The sequence below is a fragment of the Pelophylax lessonae genome (genome assembly GCF_965119305.1).
Source record: "Pelophylax lessonae genome assembly, chromosome: 9".
Classification (NCBI taxonomy): domain Eukaryota; kingdom Metazoa; phylum Chordata; class Amphibia; order Anura; family Ranidae; genus Pelophylax; species Pelophylax lessonae.
In genome coordinates this window covers 145,854,824-145,880,757 of record NC_138776.1, presented here as the reverse complement: position 1 = coordinate 145,880,757, position 25,934 = coordinate 145,854,824, and the positions used below count along the sequence as shown (strand labels likewise).

Genomic DNA, 25,934 nt, shown 5'->3' with positions numbered 1-25,934 from the left:
TTAGCAAAAGTTACAATTCTACTTACTCCTCTCCTCTTCCTTTCTCTGTCTGGGTCCCCCAAGGATCTTTTCTTGGACCTCTCCTATTCTCCATCTACACCTCCTCCCTGGGTCAGGTATTAGCCTCCCATGGCTTCCAATACCAACTGTACGCTGACGACACCCAAATTGATCTCTCTACCCCTCAGCTCACTCCTTTAGTCTCCTCACATATCACAAATTTACTAACAGACATATAAACCTTGATGTCACACCACTTCCTCAAACTCAATCTCTTTAAACTGAGCTCATAATACTTCCTCTCACACGTGCCTCATCCCCTGATTTCTCTGTCAAGATTGATGGCACAACTATGAACATGTCCCCACATGCTAAGGTTCTAGATGTAATCCTGGACTCTGAACTCTTCTTTTGGCCCCTCCCCCAATCACTGTCCAATTCTTGATGCCTCCACCTACACAACATCTCCAAAATACGCCCCTTCCTAACCACTGACACTACTAAGCTCCTAGTTCACTCCCTGGTAATCTCGGCCACTACAACTCCCTCCTCATTGGCTTATCTTTACATAGGCTATCCCCCTTCAGTCCATCATGAATGCTGCTACCAGGCTCATCCACTTTACCAACCGTTCAATGTCTGCTATTCCTCTCTATCAATCCCTCCACTGGCTTCAACAAATTAATTTCAAAATACTAACATCATCTTACAAAGCCATCCACATTTCAGCCCTCAGCTACATCACTAAACTAGTCTCAAAATACCAACCTAATTGTTCTCTTTGTTCTTCCCAAGACCTCCTGCTCTCTAACTCCCTGTCTCCCTTGTCCCTTATCCTCCCATGCTTGCCTCCAGGACTTTTCCTAAGTCTCTCCCATCCTATGGATCTCCACACCCCAATCTGTCTGACTGTCTCCTACTCTGACCACTTTTAGATGATCCCTGAAAACCCTTCTGAAAACCCTTCTCTTCAAAGAAGCCTATTCTGTCCTAGCCTGACAACTGTACTTTTAGTTTCTCCATCAGCTCATCTCCCATGACTATTAAAAATACAAACACATACAAAGTATAAGTAAGCATTTAAAAATAAAATGGTGCCAACTTTCACAGTGTAATAGGATACGATAGCTTATGTAATGGAAGTCACAGAGGAAGACATACTCTGAAAAAAGATATATTAGCTACATACTAAAAAGGCTAAAAAATTAGAAGTCCAGCAAGTTTAGACACAAAGCAAATCCTTATTTATGTTTTTTATTTCTTTGCAACTGATTTGATATTTTTTACAAAGTAAAGCTTTACTACATTACATTTACTAAGACAAATGAGTGCAACTGCACTTTACAGAGTTCAATGGCACTTGCAAAGTATATTAGTCTTTAGTAAATCAACCCCATAGTGTCCAAACAAATTTGGATAAATGTTTTAATAATAACAACCTTAATCACGGTACATATTGTTTTAGATGTTAGTTGAATTTTTTCACAGTGCGGCACCCATCTATATATATTTTTGTCTATGGTCACTGATGACCCTTATAAGAGGTTAACGTCAGTTTGGTGCCCTACAGATTTGGTTAAAAAAATACGAGTTATAATCTCCACAATGCACAGGATTATATATTATTCATCTATTGATTTAGCTGTTGTTTCCAGGAAGGGAATATCCCTTTTTCCTCCACGTTTTTGTGGGCAAACAAGAGATGATCTTTTTCAATGTACAGGGTTTTCACAAGCAATCCCAAAAGAGTACATATAAAACAAAAGGGCTATTCTCATTTCCAGGCAGGAAATGTACTCGAGATTGGGGGCACTTTCCATCGACAATCTCACTGTACATATTGGAACAGAAATAGAATCCAATCATCTGCTATCTGAAATAGAATCCAAACAATATTATGGCAACCATTCAAAAAATAGTAATAGATCACATTGCCACCTGCAGTACCTTACGTCTTAAAGCAGAGTTTCACCTAAAAGTGGAACTTCCTCTTTAAGGCCTCCTCCCTAGCTCCTGTTTGTGAAACTGAGCTTTTGGGGAGGAGGGGGGGAGCGGGTACCTGATTTTGACAGGTACCTGCTCCCACTTCTGTTCCGGTCGCCTTAGGCAATCGGAAATGGAAGTTCTCCTTCCTGAAGTTTTCTGGGACACATGACAGGTCCTAGAAGACTTCAGGGCCAGCCAGAGAGCGCAGTGGATTCATGCATGCGCAGTGGGCACCCAGCTGTGAAGTTGCACTTTTTGTAGCTGCTGACTTCTAATAAACAAAAAATGACTGGAACTCTGCTTTAAGATATCATCCATTTGATATGATTTGACAAAAGTATGAACTGAGGACCAGGTAAACGCTCTGCAGAAACAAGATGCCAAGAAGCACTCATCACTCTCAAAATAGTGGTGACAGTGAAAGTAGAAATTCTGTATATTCAAAGAATAGGCCTAAGAAATAATCTTGGGAATCCTAGACATTCGATAATCAGGGACAACAAGAAGGGAGTCAGTTTTCTTAAAGGAAGCTGTATAATTTAGATCCAGACTGCTCTAACCACCTCTTATCAAGCTTATGTAAGGCAATCTCCTTTAGAATAGAGGCTGATGGACAAAATGGGAGTACCATTAAGGTGTACGATGGACATGATTTTAGCCAAGAATGATGAAAAAAGAAGCCTTACAAGATAAGGCTGCCAGCTCAGAGACCCTCTTAACTGAAGTAAGGCCGGCAAGGTGGCTACTTTTTTAAGATAGATCCACAAACAGTCTCATAATCAGTTCAAAGGGAGGCTTCTGAAAAACAGAAGGGACCAAGTTAAAGCTGATCTTCACCAAAAGGGGAAATTCCCTTTACTGTCACAAAGGAAGGAATACATTTAATAATAGACAAACATCAAGGGGAAAGCTTAACAGTGACAACATGTACCAAGGAACAACCAGTGTGTCTCTTGTTTTGGCTATGAACCTTTACCTGGTGGTTGTGATGGGAAGCCATTGGATCCATATCTTGCATTGCCCACAGTTGGCAGATCTTCTGAAAAACAATATTCTTAACTACTGAAACAAGAAGTTTTTCAGTTCTGTGTGTACTTGTTGAGTTGAGACCAAGCTTCTTGTGCAGCATTAGTGGTTTATGTAAGCCTCCACCATGATGTTGCCAAACTGGATTCTCACCAGCTGGCCTGCAGATTCTTAGCCACTACCCTCCCTTATATTCAAGTCATTTGAGATAAATGAAACAGAGATTACCCTAGTTCTCAGCAGTGCACTAGAATGGGGGGCAAGACTTTGGTGAACACTCATGGGGCCCAAGCCAGCCATAAGGGAAGTGCCAAACTGGTAGTGATGTTCCTGATGATGATGGCAAAGTATAGGAATCCCTAGTAGTTAGGGAATTTCAGAACTGATACCAAGAACTTTACCCGGTGAAGAAAGCTCACCACTATCCAGAACGGATTGGACAGATCAATCTAGCTTGGATACCTTGAACATATTTGAATAAAACCTCTGAAACATTCCTGATGGGAATAAGCATAACCATTTACTGTGGCAAAAGTTCCAGCTTGAAAGAATTGCAGCTTGCAGCATAAACAGCATCAGTTTTGAAATGAAAACCCATTGGAGTGGGATACAAGAACGTATTATACATCTCCCCTGGTTTGTCTTCAGGTGGGGGCAGATCTTAATGCTATGAAGGGCTTGTCACTCCAGAGCTGCTGGGGACTGACTTGGGTCTTCAAACTGGATAAGTTAGAGGATTTACAGGAACTCCCTGTGCACAAAAGGAACACCTATGCAATATCCAAATGGTCATTACATTTGAGACCCAGGCAGAGGCAAACACTGGTCTGAGCACAGACCTAGCCACAGAAAAGATCAGTCTACAAAGATATTTCTTTTTACCTGTCAGATCTTTAAATAAAGCTTATTCTGCTGTCACAGACACCTTGTTAAGCTGGCATAGCTGTATCCACGAATAGTAATGTATGTCACCTCTTAACAGAACAACCAAAGGCTCCTGTGTGACAGTTCATACAAGTACCAAATCCAGTTACCATGTGTACAGACCTCAAAGAGTAAACAAAAAACATACCTTCCCCAGTTGAACCAAATTCTCCTGCATTTTCTCACATCCTTTCATGGCAGACTGAAATTCACAGTGGAAGGTTTTAACAAGAAAGGCAGTGCTGTCAATACACAGGTTCAGCAGTGACACAGAATCAGCAGTAAAAATGCTTATTATAATTGGATAGATAGGAAACCCTGCACTATGGATTGTAAATACATATTTTCTTAGTGTTTTAAATCAATAGCTATTCGATTGTAAGCTCTTCTGAGCAAGGCCCTCTTAATCCTCTTGTATTTTATTGTATTGTAACTGTACTGTCTCCCTTTTATATTGTAAAGCGATGTGTAAACTGCTGGCGCTATATAAATCCTGAATAATAATAATAATATATCACTGTGTGCGGGCTGCTGCTGGCATAAAGGTGTATACCTTTAAATATATAGGGTGAAATGTCAGCACTGCTCCTATATTGAACCAATATCAAAAATATTGGCTCAAAAATATTGGCTCTAAATATACTAAACCTAAATTATACCATCAATGGTGCTAAAGTGCTACATGCAGAAAAGTGACAAATATATGCAAATCAAAAATCCATATATCACTTCATATTAAATAAATGAATAAATGTATCACTGTGTGTGGGCTGCTGCTGGCATAAAGGTATGTACCTTTAAATAATATGTAGGGTGTGATGTCAGCGCTGCTCTTATATTAAACCAATATCAATGAACTGTGCAAATAGCTATAAATATGCTAAAAAAAATAATAAAATTAATGGTGCCAAAGTGCTAGGTGCAAAAAAGTGACAAATATGTGCAAATCAGAGTCCATATATCAATCCAAGATAGTCCAAATAATACTTCTTAAAGTACTGTTGCTCCACTACAATGGTGAATTAATTTCTTGTGCAATGAGTGATCCACACCATGCTCCCCTATGTGCCCCCACTCACCAGAGCAATGATGGGTAATGCAGGTATGTAGTGATGGGTTCCCCGCACGGAGCAATGATAGGTATTACAGGTATTGGTAACTTTATTAGCCTCGATTTCCTGGGTCACGATGCCTGCCTTTGAAGATCATGGTGCATAAAAATAGACAGACTTGCCATAGGGTAAAATCGTTTAGACCTTTATTTTCAATAAAACAATATCCACTTACATAGATATAGAGATAATTCCTCAATGTAGTCCCGTGGTTAAACCTGGGACAGCGTGCGTTCCACCGGGCGGATGTGACGTCAGACGTTCATATTAAGCTTGCGGGGCGAAATGCACACCCCCAGCTCAACTTGTTTCATCTCACTGAGGTAAAGCAGGCACAGACTACTACACTACTCTGAACTGCAGCATTGGTGTCACACCATCAAAGGAACCTGTATTAGGTGGACTTCATTGGCATGCTCAACAGTTATTTGTAAACCATTTCAATGTGACTCACAGAAAAGTGTAAGTGCAGATGCACTTATACTGAAGTGCTGCAGTACATATTTTGCTTTGTAATGGAAAGCCATGGTTCTACTTTAAAAAGAAACAAAGAAGAAGGGAAGGATACAATCATGCTTTATAAATATATACTGTAAATGGTCTACATAGAAAACTCAGAGGAATGTTCTCATTAAAGTCACCACAAAAGACAAGGACCATCCTTGCAAGTGAATAAGAGGCGTGTACCTTCCACTTATGAAAATGGCTCATTACTGTAACAGCTGTGAAAATGTTTCATGGGCAATTGTTCAATCATTCTCAGTTGATTGCTTCAAAATAAGGGTTGAATGAATTTGTAAAACCACAAAATACAATTTACTTTTTATACCGTATATACAAGAAAAAGATAGCAACATTTTGATCAAAGGACTTTTCTAATTGCCATTGGGAATCAGAAAGGAAGTTTTCATTGTTAAAGAATTTAGACAAAACTTGATACCATTGGATTAGCTAGGCAAAAACACTTTTTCTTACACATAATTGAATGATGGAAATCAGCAGAGATTTACCAAATTTACTAAGCTCTAGGCAAAACAAGTACAGCTTCACTTGCAAAGTGCACAGTCTATCTGCCTTTAATAAATCAACGCCTTAATGTGCTTTGTACATTATATGGTAATTACTTGGAATTTTTTTTTTTTTATATATATTATAGGTTGAAGTCACACATATTTATTTGTGTATGACAAACTTTAAAGAAATGCACCAAGGTTTGGATAAATTGGCTTATTATAGTGGAAGTCCACCCTAACACTAAAACCTCTAAATCAACAGGCATCTGCAATCTAAGACATATCTAACCCTGTAAATAAGAAATCAGTATACATACCTTTTTTGAAGCCTCTCTGGTCCAGTCTCCAGCGGCATAATCTCGGCAGATGTGACAGCTGACAACGGCTAAGAAACTAATGGGAAGTGACATCACCCCTAGACTTACTATGGGGCTTCTGTTGTCAACTGCCTCTTCTGCACCCACCTCCACAGGGAAGCCACCACTGATCGGTTAGCATGGGACCGGACCAGAGCGGCTTCAATAAAGGTATGTATAGCGTTTTCTTCTTTACTGGATTAGATAGGTTTATCTTATATCATGGATGCCTGTCGTTTTAGATATTTTAGTGTTTGGTTGGACTTCTACTTTAATTGCAGCTAAATCCAAACCTTGCAGAACTGTGTTCTCTAGTGATCTAATGGAGACAAAGATTTTAAAATGTACAAATATTTGTGTACAAATATCCAATTTTCTGCCCATCGATTCCTGAGATACACACCTACCTGACATGAGAGCTTCAGTTTAACAATACAGCTAGGACACCTCTGTGCTCCCAGCCTGTGATTGGACCATAACCGAACTGCAACAGCTCAATGATCAGTCATCTTTCTGCCTTTTCCTCCCATCAGAATGCATCTTGTCAGCTCCTTTGCACTGCAGCACTGGATTTGCTCCTAGTTCTTCAACTTTCTCTCCAAGTCTGAATGCTGCTGTACAGGGTATTACTGTACATAAGGCACTGCAATCATGTAAAAATTGTGATTGGTTCCCACAGTGATCACATTATTGGGAGTCTATCCTGCTTGCTCCCGATTAGAAGCCATGACCAAAAGCTGTTAGAGACAGCAGTAAATGTGCTCTCAGCACGCAATCTCAGACTGCCATGGAGGCATATGTGTGGAAGCTGGGTGTTAAAACCCACTTATTCTGCTGGCCCATATATGTGTTACCTCTTTGAGAAGAGGTTGATGTGAGCCTTCTATATACTCCTAAGGCTAAGTTCACACTGGCATTAAAAGCAGGCATTTGAGGGGACGTTAAAAACGCCTTTCATACGCCTATGCATATGATACAATGGACAGCACACGGTGCTGTTCACTTTATCAAAACATGAAATGTTGCGTCACTGAGCTTCTGCATTGAAACCTCAACTCCAGTTAGGAGGCGTTTGAAGTCTTTCGATGCCTCCCCTTCAAGTCTATGGTAATGCTTCCTAAACGCTCTGGCAGGCGGTTGCGGGGCGTTAAAATTGGTTAATTTCCTGTAATGTCACTTTCCATTGTGGAGCAGTTTTATCGCGCCTTAACGCTAATCAAATGGTTCAAAACTGCGCATAGGGCATTTGGGGATTTTTTAAACTTGTTATTAAGGCTTGTAAAATACCAGGCTGACACCCATTCTAAAGCTCATTAACACAAGTCTAACGCCCATACTAAAGCTAATTGATGCCAATCTAACCGCCATACTAAAGCTCAGTAACGGCAGTCTATTGTCCACAATAAAGCTCATTGACGCCAGTCTAACGCCCATACTAAAGCTAATTGACACTAATCTAACCGCCATACTAAAGCTCAGTAACGCCAGTCTATCATCCACAATAAAGCTCATTGACGCCAGTCTAACGCCCATACTAAAGTTAATTGACACCAATCTAACCGCCATACTAAAGCTCAGTAACGCCAGTCTATCGTCCACAATAAAGCTCATTGACGCCAGTCTATCGTCCACAATAAAGCTCATTGACGCCAGTCTAACGCCCATACTAAAGCTCATTGACACCAGTCTAACGCCCATAATAAAGCTAATTGACGCCAATCTAACCACCATACTAAAGCTCAGTGACACCAGTCTGTCGTCCACAATAAAGCTCATTGACACCAGTCTAACACTTATACTAAAACTCATTGACGCCAGCCTAACGCCCATACTAAAGCTCATTGACGCCAGTCTAATGCTTAGCCCCAGTTAACATTTGTGCGATTGCGGAGATCGCATGTAATTTGAAGCGCACTGCTCCTAAATTACATGCGATCTCATGTGCGGTGCGAATTTCAGCCATACACTTTGTATGGCTGAATTTACACCGCATCCGCACTAAACTCGCACATGAGGCTTTTTTTTATCCGCAGCAGAATCGGATCGCATAGTGGTTCACACTAGTGCGATCCGATTCTGTGTGAACTTGCAGATCGCACTGCGATATGCGATCGCAACTGGGGGTGTCGTTAACTTTTAATTGACACCCCCTGCGTATCGCATATGGCAGTGTGAACTGCCAGAAGTGCGGATGCGATGCGTTCCCGCATCGCACAAATGTGAACCGGCACTTATACTAAAACTCATTAACGCCAGTCTAACGCCCATACTAACATTTGTGAAGCGTTAGAAATTTAGTCAAGTGTGAACAAGCCCTGTATTTTACTTATTTATTTTAAAAGAACCAAATAAATAACTATAATGTCCAGCCTCACAGAAGATATACTTTTTTGAATGCAAGACAGGAATGAAACAGTTTTATGACCCATGTCGCCCTGTTGATTTAAGGCATTTAGCTTTAATTACTTTGTCTTTGTTCAATCCTGTAAATAAAATCTAGGAGTCATGAAACTGGATACTTTAGATGAAAATAAATCATTGTTTGTGCTCTCAATACAACACATCTCATTCTCATTTATCAAGCTATACATGGTAACCATATCAATTGTAATTTTGGCCATAGATTACATAGGTTAAATAACTACAGATGAATTTTATCAGCTTCACCTTTACTTTTATTTTTTAACATAGCGGAAGCTGGTGATTTATTTTACAGTCTCGAATCGAAAGAAATTTCAACTGTTTTCTTTTTCATTTTACAGCTGTTTTCACATAATAAAAATGTATTAGGCTAAATTACAGCCTGTCACTTCATGAACACTTTAATAACACAAAAACGCAGCTTGTTATAGACATTGCTGCACGCTAAGACTATGTGTAATATGAACCTTTCAACATTGTGTGGAGCCAGCAGATTATTTTGCTTCTTTTGTCACATTACAAATGAAAATGACTGAAAATGAAAAAAGTGCTCATTAATGTTTTACAATGCCTCACACTTAAAGTGTACATATGGCTTTAGTATTTGTAAAACACAGATACAGATACAGATACAGATGTAGATACAGTAGGGAAGGCTTGGAACCTCTGTCACATTTTTATTGTTGCCATTGGTAGATTCATCCTCTCTATTTGTCATGATCACCATTGTCACTAAGACAGAGGCAGCTCAGGAGCGAGCACACGAGTGTAGGGAGGATGGGCCAGGAGCGCCAGCCGGGAACCCAAAAAGAGGAGGATTAGTGCTACTCTGTGCAAAACCACTGCACAGAGCAGGTAAGTATAACATGCTTGGTATTTTAAAAATAAAAGCTTTGCCCTTAGAATCAATTTAAACATTCAGCTTTTTGCAGAGATGGAATCAAAATGACTAGACATTCTGCAGCACCAAGATTACATCTTGTGTCTGATGATATAATAATGATATAGTGCTGGGGTGTATATTAATTTCTTTATCTTAATTATAATTTTCTTTATTACGCAACATTAAAATAAGATCCTTATGTTCATTATATGTTTTATAATTCTTTATGTTGTGAATGAAATCACAACAGTTCATATGAAATGTGCTTTCATGGCTTCAAGGTAAAACCACATAATGTAAAGATCCGGAAACACAATTTTGGTAAACCTTTATTCAGCAAACATTTTATGGATTTTACTTGAAATCAGGAATGCATATTTTATATGAGCTGTTGTGATTCCATTCACTTAGAAAGACCATAATGATTCTCTTGTGAAGTCATGTATGCACAATAATATTTGGATTTCTGGGATTTGATTCACTGTATTTTGTTGCAGCGATCACCTTTACCTACACAGCTTTGATATTATTTGCTATTTTTACGCATACTTTTTAAATATTGGTAATGTTGTACCCATTTGACACCACAAAGGCAGGATAGCAACTCCAGAGGCCTGGGGAGGACTAGCATTTCAACCCAGGCCTGACTCCATGGCTAAAATGGGGGGACTGAGAAATTATTTTGGGCATCACTCACTTTTGTCTTTTTAATGTTTTATCATAGAAGGGTTAAGGAGACAAGGGTTAGGGGTCCCAGATACTGTAGCAGATCACTTACAGACTCTCCAGATCAATGTCCAGTTCAAAGTGTTAGAACCATAAGCTGACCAAGCAACACTGTAAGTGCATTCCCAAATTTCAGTGCATTCTCCAAATGAGTCACCAGGCCCTTCTAAGAAACCATCCTCCTTACTGGCTTTCTCCAGCAAAGGGTCTCCTCTGGGTCTTCTCCTTTGCACAGCTTTTTCCAGACTAGGCAAGACAGCTTCAGGACAACTTTAGCACAAGTTAGGCCCCAAACCAAGCTATTGGGCCTAACAGCAAAGCTCCATCTGGCAGCACCTACCTAGGCCTCAGCTCGGGGAAAGACAGAGAGCACATGGCCTGTCCAAAATATGTATATCCTCCCCCAGCATGCACAAGTGGCAAAAACCTCTTACTGGTTTGGCTGAAGAAAATATAAATATTTATAACTTAGTTTTGTTTGCGAAGTCGTATACTATGACCAATGATACCAGTGACATCTACTGGTGACAGAGAGAAACCACCAGCCAACTTAAGCTTAGGGAAAAACAAGGTAAAAAACGATACACTCAGTCTGAGCTAACTACATCCCAGCCGAAAGTAAACTGACATAGTAACCCATGTTTAGGACAAGGGGGCTTCACTAAAATACAGCCCTGCAGCATGGCACATAATAAAGGATTATACTTTGTTGATGTGGGAACACATGCAGGGTCTCGGCAGCAGCTTAGTGTCACTTTAAACACAATTCATATTTTATTTGGGTATTGTCTCAAGTCACAGTGCAGGCATATTGTGTTCTATTATAAGTGTTTGCTGATGCTGTCCTTTTTTATACACTGGGAGATTATCTGGTTTGGTAATTGATTAAGGCAAAAATGCATATTTTTATGTGGATATAGACCTGCTTGCTATGCTGTTTTGCATTTATGCAATGTGTATGTTCTTTTGCAATAATTTAAGATGCTCACAACCACTAAAGCAATATACGAAGGCTGAGAACCTTCACAGGTTCCCTACTATTTCCATAAACTTTTATTTCTTCTCTTTTCCTGCACATTTTGCCACCTTTTTCCCCCCGATGAACAAGTCAGCACCTATGTGTATGCTACAAAGTATTTCAGCGAACCCTTTACTATCCTACATTCATTAAGTTGCCAGAAAAAATAAGGAAAGGCTGGTAATGGTCTGGGTGTGCGATTCAAAAGAGCAGATCACAGCTGTATTAGGAAAAAATGGCTTTGTAGCTTTCTGCTTTAGTTGTATGAGCTTTTCTCTCCCTGATATTGGTCATATATACTTAAATGTTTCATGTGATTACTGCATCAGTTATTTCAGATATCTAACTGATAAAAACAAGCAGTAAATTTGTTTGCATTAATCTGACCACTTTTAGTTTTAAAGGTGTGTTGAAAAAAAGCAAAATTTGAAAGGTAATATTAAAGATACTATTTCATAATCATTTTTTTTTTTTTTCATACAGCATATAGCTTACCAATGATCAGAATTTACAGTACTATCCAATCCCTCTTTTTTTTCTCCCTTTTTTAACAATGTTTTAAACTGATGAATTTGTTCTTAAAAAAGCAATATCGCATGAAATCAATGTTTAAGAGATACCAAGTGTGAAAATATCCTATAACAAATGAGCAGTATACAAATAGTAGAATAGAGAGCACATAGTAAGGTATGGGGTAGAAATATGGAAGGGGAGGGAAGAGAAGGGGTTAAGTGATAAGAAGTTTGTTTTCACTCAAACAGCATAATTTAAGTTTGTTCAGAGACTGATTGGACATTAGTAGTACTTGGTTATATACAGTTTTACAACAGTACTTAAACAAAAAAGACCAAGAAGGATAAGCAACAGTAAAGAGATTGCCTCCATTCTGATACAATGTTGATCCTCTAAGAAAATAATGAGTGATAAGAGTATAAGAATCCTTGGGAGGGATGATCTCAATAGACTGTATATATACAAACTATAAGAAAACAGTGCAGCATTTACTTTGGGGCCATGCCTTCCAGCCGGATCAAAATGGCTCCTGTTTGCCATTTTTGATGATAAACATAAATCCAAACTGGGTTTGTGAATTTAGGTTGTGCAGAAAAATTCTAGGATCAGGAGGGTCTTTTTGTTTCCATGCCACTGCCACAGTCTTTCTGGTGGTGATTATGCAGTGTATGTATATGTGATGTAAGGGACATGAATGTGGATCCGGTGTCTTTTATGTCTTATTCGTTCCTTTAAAATGACTGAAAAGTGATTGAAATGATGGTGGAAAAGAATCCATAATTACCCAATTTTGTCAGAATATAAAATAATTTTCATTCAGAAATCAGATCTATAAGCATAAAAGTTTGTACCTAAAACCCCAATTTTTTTTTTTTTTATTGCTTCCATGTAACAAGGAACTTGGAAAAACTTAACTTTAGAATACTGGGTTCCCTAATGTGGAGGTATGCCTTTTGATGGTTTTTAAAAAGTAGCTATCTGGCATGACACTATTAGGCTCCAGGAAATGTGTATCTGAAATACATGAAAGAGAGCACCAGATTAAAACGAAACGCAACAATTTAACCATTTCCCAAAAATGTAACGCATGCTGTGAATGATAACTGTCTCACTTGCTTCTGCTGTACACCGAACTGTTAAGTCATCAAATGGCTAACATCATAGTTGCTCACGTGTGTGGCGCTATGATAACTGCAGATCTAATAGAGGTTAAAGCAAATCTCCAGGCTCCTGCAGAAAAAAAATTAAAAGTTTGCAGCTACATTTACTGTAACTGCTGACTTTTAGTATTAGGGCACTTACCTGTCCAGGAATCCAGCGGTGTCTCCACCCAAGCCGATATTTTCAATCGGCAATCTGCTGCTGCTGCCACCATCTCCACTAAAGGAAACTGGCAGTGAAGCATCACAGCTGTTTCCATACTGCGCTCTCTGTTTAGGCCTGCTGTAAAGGAAGGAGGAGAGGGTCTGAATGCGGCAAACTCAGCCGGAAGTGGAAGCGGGTACCTGTCAAAACAAGTTAAAGAGGACCTGTCACGGCCCATGCTGTCACAAGGGATATTGTTCATCCCTTGTGATAGCAATAAAGTTAAAGTGATTGTAAAGTCTTGTTTTTTTTTTCTATTCAAGTAACAAACATATTATACTTACCTATAATACAATAAATACTTGCGCTATGGTCAATATCAAATGAAAGTGAGATCAGTGAAAAAATTATCTGTAGCAGCTGTGCACAAAGTGTTATTCACTTGCATCATGTGAACATATAAAAAGGTGACAGTATGTTTAAATACATCATTTTTTAACATTTCTTTTAATTTTTTACTAATTTTTAAAATATATTTTCATCAGAGTAGTTCACTGTACTACTCTGAGGGAGGATAAGTTATTTTTTTTTCTTTTACATTTTGATTGCTGTTACAGGGATGAACACTCTAACAACAATGTTTTGAATTATCATGAATGGGTTAAATTCACAACAGCGGTGATCCAGCCTGCCTGTGCCGCCCTGTCACAGTAAATGTACTGTGGCCGGGCAGCAACTGGTTAAGGCTATTATGGAGGCACAACACGTACAAACTTTACTGTTGCAGTGTTTCATACCTGAAACCTGCTAGTAACAGCACTTTCTGTTGCAAGATGACAACACTAAGGCTGCTTTCAGACTAATGCAGTGCACTTTGACTGCACTGCAGCTTACCTGTGTGTTACCTGCATGCAGCGCAGCTTACCTGCATGTTTGAGCAGGTTAGCTGTGCTTTCCCAAAGAGTTATATTATGTCCTGCGTTATTGGTGCCCTTTTTGAAAGAGCGCCAAAAACCGCAGGACACAATATAACTCTATGAGAAAGCACAGCTAACCCTCTCTAAACCTGCGAATAAGCTGCTCTGTACCCAAGGTGCAGTCAGACCCCACCGCCTCAGTCTGAAAGCAGCCTTAGCTACTGTTTAGCAGGAGTTTTGGTGTGCTTTTAGAAAGTGCAACACAACTGCAGGACACAATATAGCTCTTTGGGAAAGCAAAGCTAACCCACTCTAAAACTGCGAGTAAGCTGCAGGTAAAGTCAAACCACACTGCATCAGTCTGAAAGCAGCCTTAGGACCAGCATTTTTAGCCTGCTGTTTGTACTTTTTTATTTGGTCACTGGACTGCCTATCTGACAAACCTGATAACCCAATGGACAATAGGAGTTCACTGACAATGCCTCGGCAATAAGTGAGCCAGTGGTTTAAGATGGCTATAGATAGGTAGAATTTCACACACAAATTCTTAGGAAAAGAAGGTTCTAATAAAGTTCATTCATTTTTCTAATTATTAGTGGGCTTTGAGTGAGTGAGTATTTGTTTTCAACTGCAGTGATGACAAAATTTGAAAAAGCAGGGTAGAAATTTTTCTCGAATTAACAAATTTCAAGCCATGTATGTGGCTTTCGTTTGGTAAAGTCCATTAATTTCAAAATCATATGTTAAATGCAAATGAAATCCTTTGAACGACATTCAAATAACATTCAAATGTTCAGAGAATTTATGTGCAAATTTTCCTAAGAATTTTTGTTCAAAATTCTATCCATCTATGGTCAACTTTAAAATGGTAAGTCTGCAATAGAAAGTGAGGTTATTGGCAGAATTTTTAGGTAGGAAATAAAATGTTTTGCTTAACCCGTAATGCCGGAAAGGCAATACAAATCTTATTGCCTGAATGCAGTTTTGCAACATTGCTACTTACAAGTTAACCTATTGTTTCCAGGTAAATTATTCTTTTTTTTCAAGATAAATTAGACCTTCAATTTGTGGTAAATGTTAATGGATATCTTCTGTTTTTACCATAAAATAGTTAAAAAAAAAAAAAAAAAAAAAAACACCATGACCCACCACTGAAAAAACCCCAGAAAATAACTTCTCCTACTCTTGATGTTTAAGGTGATACTTATAGGTATATGTTAAAAAAAGCTGTTTTTTAATTCTACCTAATGCAAAATGACCTTGATCAAGCTCTGATCTAGCTACTTTATCTTTATTATTTTTTGTACACATACTTTTTACTTTTCTTGTATATTTTTATTCTTTGACTAGGAAAAAAAAGATACAAATATATATATATATATATATATACATACATATATATATATATATATATATATATATATATATATATATATATATATATATTCCCAATTTAGGACAGAGAGAGTGTAGGAGCAGGTTTTTCAGTGTGATTACTTCAGTGACCATGTAATTTAGAGACATAATATGAGAACCAGAGGGGTCCATGATGGCTTGGTCTTTGTGCTTGGAGAAAGTTTCCAGCACAAACATTGGTGCGCATATATTGGAGGGAGGCCTACCTCCATGACATTCTATACACTGCATCCACAAAGTATTTACAGCTCTTCACTTTTTCCATACTGTGTTACGTTACAGCCTTATTACAAAATGGATTCAATTCATTATTTTCCTCAAAATTCTACAAACAATACCCCATAATGACAATGTGAAATACGTTTTTGAAATCTTTGCAATTTTCTTAAAAATAAAAAATGAAAAAAATCACATGTACAAAAGTATTCACAGCCTTTGCCACGACACTCAAAATTGAGCTCATCTACATCCTGTTTCCATGGATCATCCCTGAGATGTTTCTACAACTTGATTGAAGTCCACTTGTGGTAAATTCAGTTGATTGCACATGATTTTGAAAAGGCACACACCTGTCTATATAAGAGCCCACAGTTAACAGTGCATGTCAGAGCACAAACCAACCCATGAAGTCCAAAGAATTGTCTGTAGACCTCCGAGACAGGATTGTATTGAGGCACAGATCTGGGGAAGGGTACAGAAACATTTCTGAAGCATTGAAGATCCCAATGAGCACAGTGGCCTCCATCACCTGTAAATGGAAGAAGTTTCGAACCACCAGGACTGTTCAAAGTGCGGGTCACCCGGCCAAACTAGTGATTGAGGGAGAAGGGCCTTACTCAGGGAGGTGACCAACAACCCGATGGTCACTCTTGACAGAGCTCCAGCGTTTCTCTGTGGAGAGTGGAGAACCTTGCAGATAAACAGCCATCTCTGCAGCACTCCACCAGTCAGGCCTGTATGGTAGAGTGGCCAGACGGAAGCCACTCCTCAATAAAAGGCACATGCCAGACCACCTGGAGTTTGCAAAAAGACACCTGAAGGACACTCAGACTATGGGAAACAAAGTTCTCTGGTATGATGAAACAAAGATTGAACTCTTTGACCTAAATGGCAAGGATCATGTCTGGTGGAAACCAGGCACCGCTCATAACCTGGCCAATGCTATCCCTACAGTGAATCATGGTGGTGGCAGCATCATGCTGTGGGGATGTTTTTCAGCTGTGGGAACTGGGAGACTAGTCCGGATCAAGGGAAAGATGAATGCAGCGATGTACAGAGACATCATTTGTGAAAACCTGCTCCAGAGCGCTCTGGACCTCAGACTGGGACGAAGGTTCATCTTCCAACAGGACAACGATCCTAAGCACACAGCCAAGATAACAAAGGATTGGCTATGGGATAACTCTGAGAATGTCCTTGAGTGGCCCAGCCAGAGCCCAGACTTGAACCCGACTGAACATCTCTGGAGAGATGTGAAAATGGCTGTGCACCAACGCTCTCCATCCAACTCGATGGGGCTTGAGAGGTCCTGCAAAGAAGAATGGGAGAAACTGCCCAAAAATAGATGTGCCAAGCTTGTAGCATCATATTCAAAAATAGAAAATATTTGGATAATTCCGCGCTATGGATCTGTGACAAAATTAAAAATGTTGGCTGCTGCCCCCACTAAAACTATCCACCTAAGTGGCGTCTAGAAGGATTGTGCTAGATGGAAGTGGGTATTGGCGCTGCTCTCGAATCTAGATATATGCAAGTGTCACCTTAAATAAATATGTAATTAAATAACGTGAATCTGTGCGCATCATAAAGTTCAGAGAACAATTCAATAGAAAATTGTGCAAAATAGTGCATGTGCAAACAGTCCTTAAAATGTAATACACATAGAATGTAATCATATATAAAACCTGTGCATATCCAATATTAGTATTCTAAAAAGGTTCAGGTGCAATAATTAAAGTGTCTTTGTGCCAAATTGTTTATGTGCAAATATATTATGATCCAACCATAGTATAGTGAAAAAATAAATATGCAACAAACCACTTAATAGGGGATATCCCCCTGCTTCAAATTAAAATACAGTCCATAAAAAAACAGTTCATAAAAAGCAGTTCATAAAAAAGTGTCCAAATTAGGTCCACTATTCTGGAGTACTGCTGTTCATAGTGGTACTTCTGTGAAACAAAAAAACGACTTTTCCAGTAAACACCCCGTTGTGCGGTGAATCTCAGTGCTTTCACTCTTGTCCCCCACTGAGGTTGCACTCACCAGATATCGATGCGATATTGTCAAGAGTGACCATCGGGTTGTTGGCCACCTCCAAGGGTGTTTATTGGAAAATATGTTTTTTTTCACTAAAGCACCACTATGAACAGCAATACCCTGGAATAGTGGACCTAATTTGGACATTAATACTTTTTTATGAACTGCTTTTTATGGACTGTTATTTTTTTTTTTTTTTATTTGATGCAGGGGGATAATCCCCTATTAAGTGGTTTGTTGCATATTTATTTTTTCACTATACTGTGGTTGGACCATAATCTATTTGCACATAAACAATTTGGCACACAGACACTTTAATTATTGCACCTGCACCTTTTTAGAATACTAATATTGGATATGCAACGGGTATATATATGATTACATTGTATGTGTATTGTATTTTAAGCACTGTTTGCACATGCACTATTTTGCACAATTTTGTATTGAATTCTTCATTGAACTTTATGACACGCACAGATTCACATTATTTAAATAAATATTTATTTAAGGTGACACTTGCATATATCTAATTAGATTCAAGAGCAGCGCCAATACCCACTTCCATCTAGCACAATCATACTCAAAAAGGCGGTAATTAGTGCCAAAGATGCTTCAACAAAGTTTCGAGCAAAGGCTGTGAATACTTATGTACATGTGATTTTTTTTATTTTTAATAAATTTGCAAAGATTTCAAACAAACTTCTTTCACATTGTCATCCTGGGGTAATATAAGGCTGTAACATAACAAAATGTGGAAAAAGTGAAGCGCTGTGAATACTTTCCATTTGCATTGTATATTGCATTGTGTTACGCCAGTGTTAACACCAGTTGAGAAAACTGTAATGCAGGGCAATATGATGCTAAACACTCTTAAAATAGATTTTGGTTTACACTTTAAATTAGATTCTGTGGCTGAAAACAAATACCGCATATAATCGAGTATAAGCCAACCCGAATATAAGCCAAGGCACCTAATTTTACCACAAAAAGTGGGAAAACGTATTGACTCAAGTATAAGCCTAGGGTGAGAAATGCAGCAGCTACTGGACCCAAATGGACCACCACGAGACCCAAAACAGGGGCTGCGGGCATGGTGCAGGGGCTGTGGACATGGTACAAGAGATGCAGGGCTGTGGGCATGGTAAAGGAGATGGTACAGGCATGGCACAGGAGATGGTTCAGGCATGGTACAGGCGATGGTACAGGCATGGCACAGGAGATTGTACAGGAATGGCACAGGAGATGGTTCAGGCATGGCACAGGAGATGGTTTAGGCATGGTACAGGCATGGCACAGAAGATGGTACAGGCATGTCACAGATGGTACAGGAGATGCAGTGCTGCGGACATGATACAGAAGAATCATTAATCTCCTGTACAATGCCTGCAGCACTGCATCTCCGTTACCTTACGGGGATGCTCCTTACATTTAAAAATGGTGCCGCACGGTGCCAACACATCACCGCGCATGCACCATCTGCCTGGGAATAGCTGAACGTGTATGGGCTTTCCCGAGCGGAGGCGACGCATGCGCACTGACCGGGGGAAAAGGTGAGACCGTGACTCGAGTATAAGCTTTTTATGCTGAAAAAGTCGGCTTATACTCGAGTATATATGGTATCTGACCAACAATAATTCCTGTTTGTGGAATGGTATTGATGTTATCCTAAAAGGAGCATAGCTACTTCAGGGAACATAACATTTTGCATTCATTATTTGTGAACATAAACCTTTACATTGGTAATGCTGAAACAAACCTTCATTTATGTGTTGTGTTTTTATACTTAAAAGGATTGGTCACATAGAAAAGTTTATATATGTATAACTTAGTCTTCATGATTACTAAGGAATTTTGGTTTGCATGATTCTCTGTGATACCAGGGCAATACAACTAAAAACAGGCATATTCACTACTAATGAGCTATAACCAGCCATAACACTTAGAGCCTGAATATCACAGAAATAATTCTGACTTTCCATAGGGCGCTCAAAACACTTTAATAGGAAGACCGACACAGAAAATATACAGTATATAAGCACACATCATGTATGTATATGCCACTCTGTATAACCTTGTAGTTGAAGGAAACATCTACAAAGGCATACTGAACAGCAAACAGAGCCAAGTTCAGATAATGTACAGGGGCATTATTCAAGAGAGCACTCCAAGGTGCCTAGAATGTCAACTTTGTATTGCCAAAGTATGAATAGGTGCTGAGTTCAGATTTTTTTACACATCTGACCAACCCTTCCTAAAATACCATTAAGCTTTAATAACAAGGTATAAGCATTTTATGAAGCCACAAATGCAAAAAGAAAGAACAGTTATAAATAATATGATTGCTTTTCTTTTTAACAGATATTCCTATGGATGCGCTGAATAATATGCCCAATCTATCAAGTGTGAATGTGAAGCTGAATCCTGTAAATAAAGAATGTCTGAAGAATTCTGCTGTCAAATTTGATTTTGCTTTGTAAGCTATGGAAGAACGACTTGGAAAAAAAATATGCCTTCTATGCTGTAAATCAACCGGAATATACCATTCTGTTAAAGAAGACAATGGTAAATCAATTCAAGCTGGTGCGAGGAATCATTTTAAATTATGGGTTTGCCTTTTATGCGTGACAATTAATGGTTATGGGAATATATGTCATGATTTAATAAAAGCATTTTAAAATCAGCTTTTTATAAGGTTTACTGTTTCTTAGCAGTCTATGTCTTAAGCTGGATACACACTATACAGCTTTCTTTAGATTTTTTCCTTTAGATTTACTAAAACCATATAATATGAGGTCAAACCTAAACACTTTCAATTTGTATGAAATCAGGCTGGCTTTTGCACTTCATAGTTGAAGGTAAATCTAAAGGAAATCTAACGACAAAAGTTGTATAGTGTGTATCCAGCCTAAGTCAGAATATACTCTTGAAGAAGATATGCAACTTCCTCCTTAAATACATATGAGTGATTAGAAAAAAAAATAGCCATACTTGCCAGATTCAACAAAAACACTGATAAATTCAGATCTTGTAAAAGACTTGTACAAGTGTGCCCATGCCTCTCAACTTAAGGCTTAACGCCAGGCAAATAGTGAAGTACACAGATACATTTCAAAGAAGAGTGACAACAGAAAAAGACCAAGTGGTCTACCAAGCCTGACCCTGTTTTTATTTTTGTTTGTCTATCTGTTTTCATTTTTTTTTTTTTTATCCTTTTTCTAAGTATAGATGTATGTTTGTCCCAAGCATGTTTAAATTCACACCATTTTCTGTTCTGACCTACTATTTATACTGGAAGCTATTCTATTGGTAATAATTATACTTTCTTAGGTTAGATTTTAAATTTCCTCCTGCTAGTTCGAGGTTATGCCCCGTGTTTTTACTCTTAGCTTTATATTAAAAATTCTGCTTCAAGCACCTAATGTATTCATGGCTCTGCTCACATACTGGCATATCGGATCGCGGGCAGAATTGCTACGATTCTGCCCACGATCCCGAATCATTGCAAATCGCAAGACGCCCATGCACTTCCCATCACTTGCAATGGCACCCCAAACGCACCACGATTTTCCAGCGATTTTGCCTCGATTGTCGTCCAACAAATTGCGGTAAAATCGCACAAACAGAATCGCGGTACGCCTGTCACCCAAAATAAGTTCTTGTACTTTTTTCGGGCGACAGGCGTCCCGTGATTCTGTTTGTGAGATTTTACCACAATTCGTCCGGCGACAATCGTGGAAAAATCGGCCCGTGTTTGGGGCGCCATTGCAAGTCACAGGAATCACACGGGCGTCCTGCGATTTGCAATGACTCGGGATCGCAGGCAGAATCACAGCGATTGTGCCCGCAATGCGATACGCCAGTATGTGTGCAGAGTCTAAAGGTTTCTCAGGACTAGATTCCTGCAGCCTCATAATTTTTCTTGCTTGTCTCTGGACTTGTTCTGCATCGTATCTTATTAATAATATTATTTAAGTAAGGTGTCATATATATTTGGGTTATGGTCTCTTTAAAATGGGATGATTTTGGTGTAGTCAGGGATCCAACCCCCACCCATAAGGGTGAGAGGTTCTGGGACAGTTCAATCATAAAGAGAGGGCTGACTTACAGTTTTCTCTGCATTAATATTTTTCTATTTTGGACCCGGAATTTTGGAGGCTCAAAGATACCCGGGTGGGAAAGAATGGGAATTCTGGTACTGAAAGGGTTAAGCTTACCTGCAGGAAATCGCAGATAAAAGACAAAAATCTTCTAGTACAGATGGGGAGTAGTTGGAGTTTGGAGAGGAGACACCTATCCGAGTGAGACACGTTGGCTGGAAGGTGCTAAAAACTGTTTAGTCAGGACTGTCCTGCTGGTGGGTAAATCCCTTATGCAGCTGAGGCCTTGGTATGTTTCCTTTGTGCTGAAGATAGGTGGACTTCTTGTTGTTTCTTTGTTGCTGGCATTAAACCATTTACATTTACTGCTGAAAGCACTGTTCTCTTACCCCACTGTCAGGTCACAGTGTTTGATTACTTTGCAATCATCTGAAATATACACTGCTAATCTTTTCCTCTGTAGTTTTAGCTAATGCCATACCCCCATGCCGCTGAGCCGTATGCCAGCGGAGCTGTCAGAATGGAGCCGATGTTTCCTTTATAGTTCCGGCTCCGTCCTGACAGTTTGAGTCACAGGTGGAGTGATATTGAATGCACTCCGCCTGCCTGTGAGGAGACAGACTGAGATAGGAAGACAGGAAGCATCGGCTTCATCCAGCGCGGCGCCAATCTTCTCTGGTAAGCATTTCCCCCCAGAAGCATACACAGCGGCACACACAGCAGTACCCAGAGCATTACCACCCAGAAGTAACAGCCTGAGCCAGCAGTACCCAGAGCATTACCACCCAGCAGTACCCAGAGCATTACCATCCAGCAGTACCAGCCTGAGCCAGCAGTACCCAGAGCATTACCACCCAGCAGTACCCAGAGCATTACCACCCAGCAGTACCAGCCTGAGTCAGCATTTCCCAGAGCATTACCACCCAACAGTACCATCCTGAGCCAGCATTACCCACAGCATTACCGCCCAGCAGTACCCAGAGCATTACCACCCAGCAGTCCCATCCTGAGCCAGCAGTACCCAGAGCATTACCGCCCAGCAGTACCAGCCTGAGCCAGCAGTACCAAGGGCATTAACACCCAGCAGTACCAGCCTTAGCCAGCAGTACCCAGGGCATTACCACCCAGCAGTACCAGCCTTAGCCAGCAGGACCCAGAGCATTACCACCCAGCAGTACCAGCCTGAGCCAGCAGTACCCAGAGCAGTACCAGCCTGAGCCAGCAGTGCCCAGAGCATTACCACCCAGCAGTACCAGCCTGAGTCAGCAGTACCAGCCTGAGCCAGCAGTACCCACAGCAGTGCCAGCCTGAGCCAGCAGTACCCACAGCAGTACCATCCAGCAATACCAGCCTAAGCCAGCAGTACCCACAGCAGTACTAGCAAGCAGTACCAGCCAGATCCAGCAGTACCAGCCAGCAGTACCAGCCTTATCCAGCAGTACCCACAGCAGTACCAGCTAGCAGTACCCACAGCACAGTACCAGCCAGCAGTACCAGCCTGAGCAAGCAGTACCAGCCAGCAATACCCACAGCAGTACCAGCCAGCAGTACCAGCCTGAGCCAGAGGTACCAGCCAGCAGTACCCACAGCACAGTACCAGCCTTAGCCAGCAGTTTCCACAGCAGTACCTACAGCACAGCACAGTACCAGCCTTAGCTAGCAGTTTCCACAGCAGTACCAGCCAGCAGTACCCACAGCAGCACCAGCCAGCAGTACCCACAGCAGTACCAGCCAACATTTCCTACCAGCAAGCTGTACCCGCCAGCAGTACCAGCCAGCAGTACCCACCAGCTGGACCCAACAGCAGTACCAGCCAGCAGTACCCACAGCAGTACCAGCCAGCAGTACCCACAGCACAGTACCAGCCTTAGCCAGCAGTTTCCACACCAGTACCAGCCAGCAGTACCCACAGCAGCACCAGCCAGCAGTACCCACAGCAGTACCAGCCAACATTTCCTACCAGCAAGCTGTACCCACCAGCAGTACCAGCCAGCAGTACCCACCAGCTGGACCCACCAGCAGTACCAGCCAGCAGTACCCACCAGCAGTTCTTATCAAAACACAAACCTGGGAAACCAGTTGCGAGTAGCAACATCATCAATACCAGCTAACATCAAACACCTCACCAAAGAGAAGCAGTTTCAGCCATCACATTAGGGGTGAGTTAATTAAATGCTTGACCAAATATAACAGGCTAATTTTTAGGTTGATAATTTTGTACGGCCCCCGAATGATGTTATAAATATCCAAATGGCCCTTGGCAGGAAAATGGTTCCCCGCCCCTGTTGTATGGTATCAGAGGATTATTTTTCCCTAAGAGCATAATTGTACATTTAGATATTTTGAACTGCAGTTTCCACTGCTTTGACCAATATTCCAGCAATGTCAAATCATGTTCCACGTTACAGACACCTCCAGAAATATTATTTCTTTTTTGTGTCATCAGCAAAAAAACATACCTTGCCCAACAAAGTTGCATCACTTACAAACATTATATTGAACAGGACCATTATGTGGAACCTTAATAAATGTGTTAGACAGTAGGCTGTCCACAGCAACCACCCTGGTCCAAAACATTTGTGATAGGGTTTTACTGATACCGTTTTTTTACCGGCGAGTACAAGTAACGCAATTTTCAGTCAAGTACTCGCCAATAATGAGTACTGATACCTTTTTAAATGATCGTTGATCCTATTTTTTTAAAGCGATTCCATTAATTTTACTACTACAAATGTTAAACTCATTGGCCTGTAGTTGCCAGCTTGTTCCTTACTACCCTTCTTGTGGTACAATATTCACTGTCTGTCAGTCATGGGAAACTTTTTCGTTCCACAACTTTACCTCAAGACTGTAGGTTGTTTTAATTTTTTTCTGAAAACAGCTTGCACTGTAAAATGGATTGTTACATCCAGGTCTTCCTCAACAGAAGTATTTCTAGTTTTGATTTTTCCCGTCCAATCGTATCTTTTTTTTCTTATTACTGATATACCTGAACAAAAAAGTTTTTGGCTCCTATTTAATGGATTTAAATTTTGTCTGTTTTATACTGTTCTATATCAGCTTTTCCCTTTTCCTTGTATGTCTTACATGCTGATTTTTTCCACCTTTACTGTCCTACTTACCTCAGCAGTGAACCATTATGATTTTCTCTGCCATTTACTTTTACTAATTTGCCTGACATATAATCTCGTTGCCTTCAGGATTGTACAATTTAATACCCCCCCCAAAGCCCACTGATTATCGACTGCTGCTGTTTCACCCATTTAAGCAAAGGTTGTCCTTTTAAATACATATATGAGAGCAGTTTTACCAGCCAAAGGATTTGTATTTCTCTTCATTGTCCAAGGACTTGTGCTGTCACAGGTCCTCTATTTCATCTGCAGTGGGTGGTCCTAAATGATGTAGAGAGCAATGCTGATGTAAGCTATTGCGTTCTGTATTCTACAGTAATCTCCTTTGAGCTCAGGGGGGGCTTGAGTACACACCCCATAGGGAATGTCCTTAATGTCCTGGAGGACTGAACCCCAAAGCAGTGAGTATTCAGGGAACAGGGTTATGTTTTTGAGGAAACCAGCCCTGAACAAAGCTAACCACTTGCTGACCAGGCCTTTTTCTGACATTTGTTGCTTACAAGTTAAAATCAGTATTTTTTGCTAGACAATTACTTAGAACCACCAAACATTATATTTTTTTTTTGGCAGAAACCCTAGAGAATAAAATGGCGTTTACATTTTTTATGTAACCCGGTTTTTACACAGCGTTTTTTTAAATTTTCAAACGCATTTTTTTTGGAAAATATACACTTTAATGAATTAAAAAAAAAAAACATAATATATACTCCAGTATTTTTGTATAATATGAAATATAATGTTATTCTAAATACATAGATACCAGACATGTCATGCTTTAAACTTGTGCGCGCTCGTGGAATAGCGACAAGCTGTGGAACCTTAAAATCTCCA

General features: G+C 40.0%; 1 protein-coding gene across 1 annotated transcript in view; it reads left to right on the top strand.

The window, feature by feature from the left end:
* LRRC20 (leucine rich repeat containing 20) overlaps positions 1 to 20,560 on the top strand; it is a 607,086-nt gene extending 586,526 nt beyond the window's left edge. Inside the window, exon 5 of the mRNA XM_082269228.1 lies at positions 20,234 to 20,560. Within this exon, the coding sequence (XP_082125354.1) occupies positions 20,234 to 20,352 (119 nt within the window). The 3' untranslated portion in view covers positions 20,353 to 20,560. The remainder of the gene's footprint in view (positions 1 to 20,233) is intronic.
* The last annotated feature ends 5,374 nt before the right edge of the window (positions 20,561 to 25,934 follow it).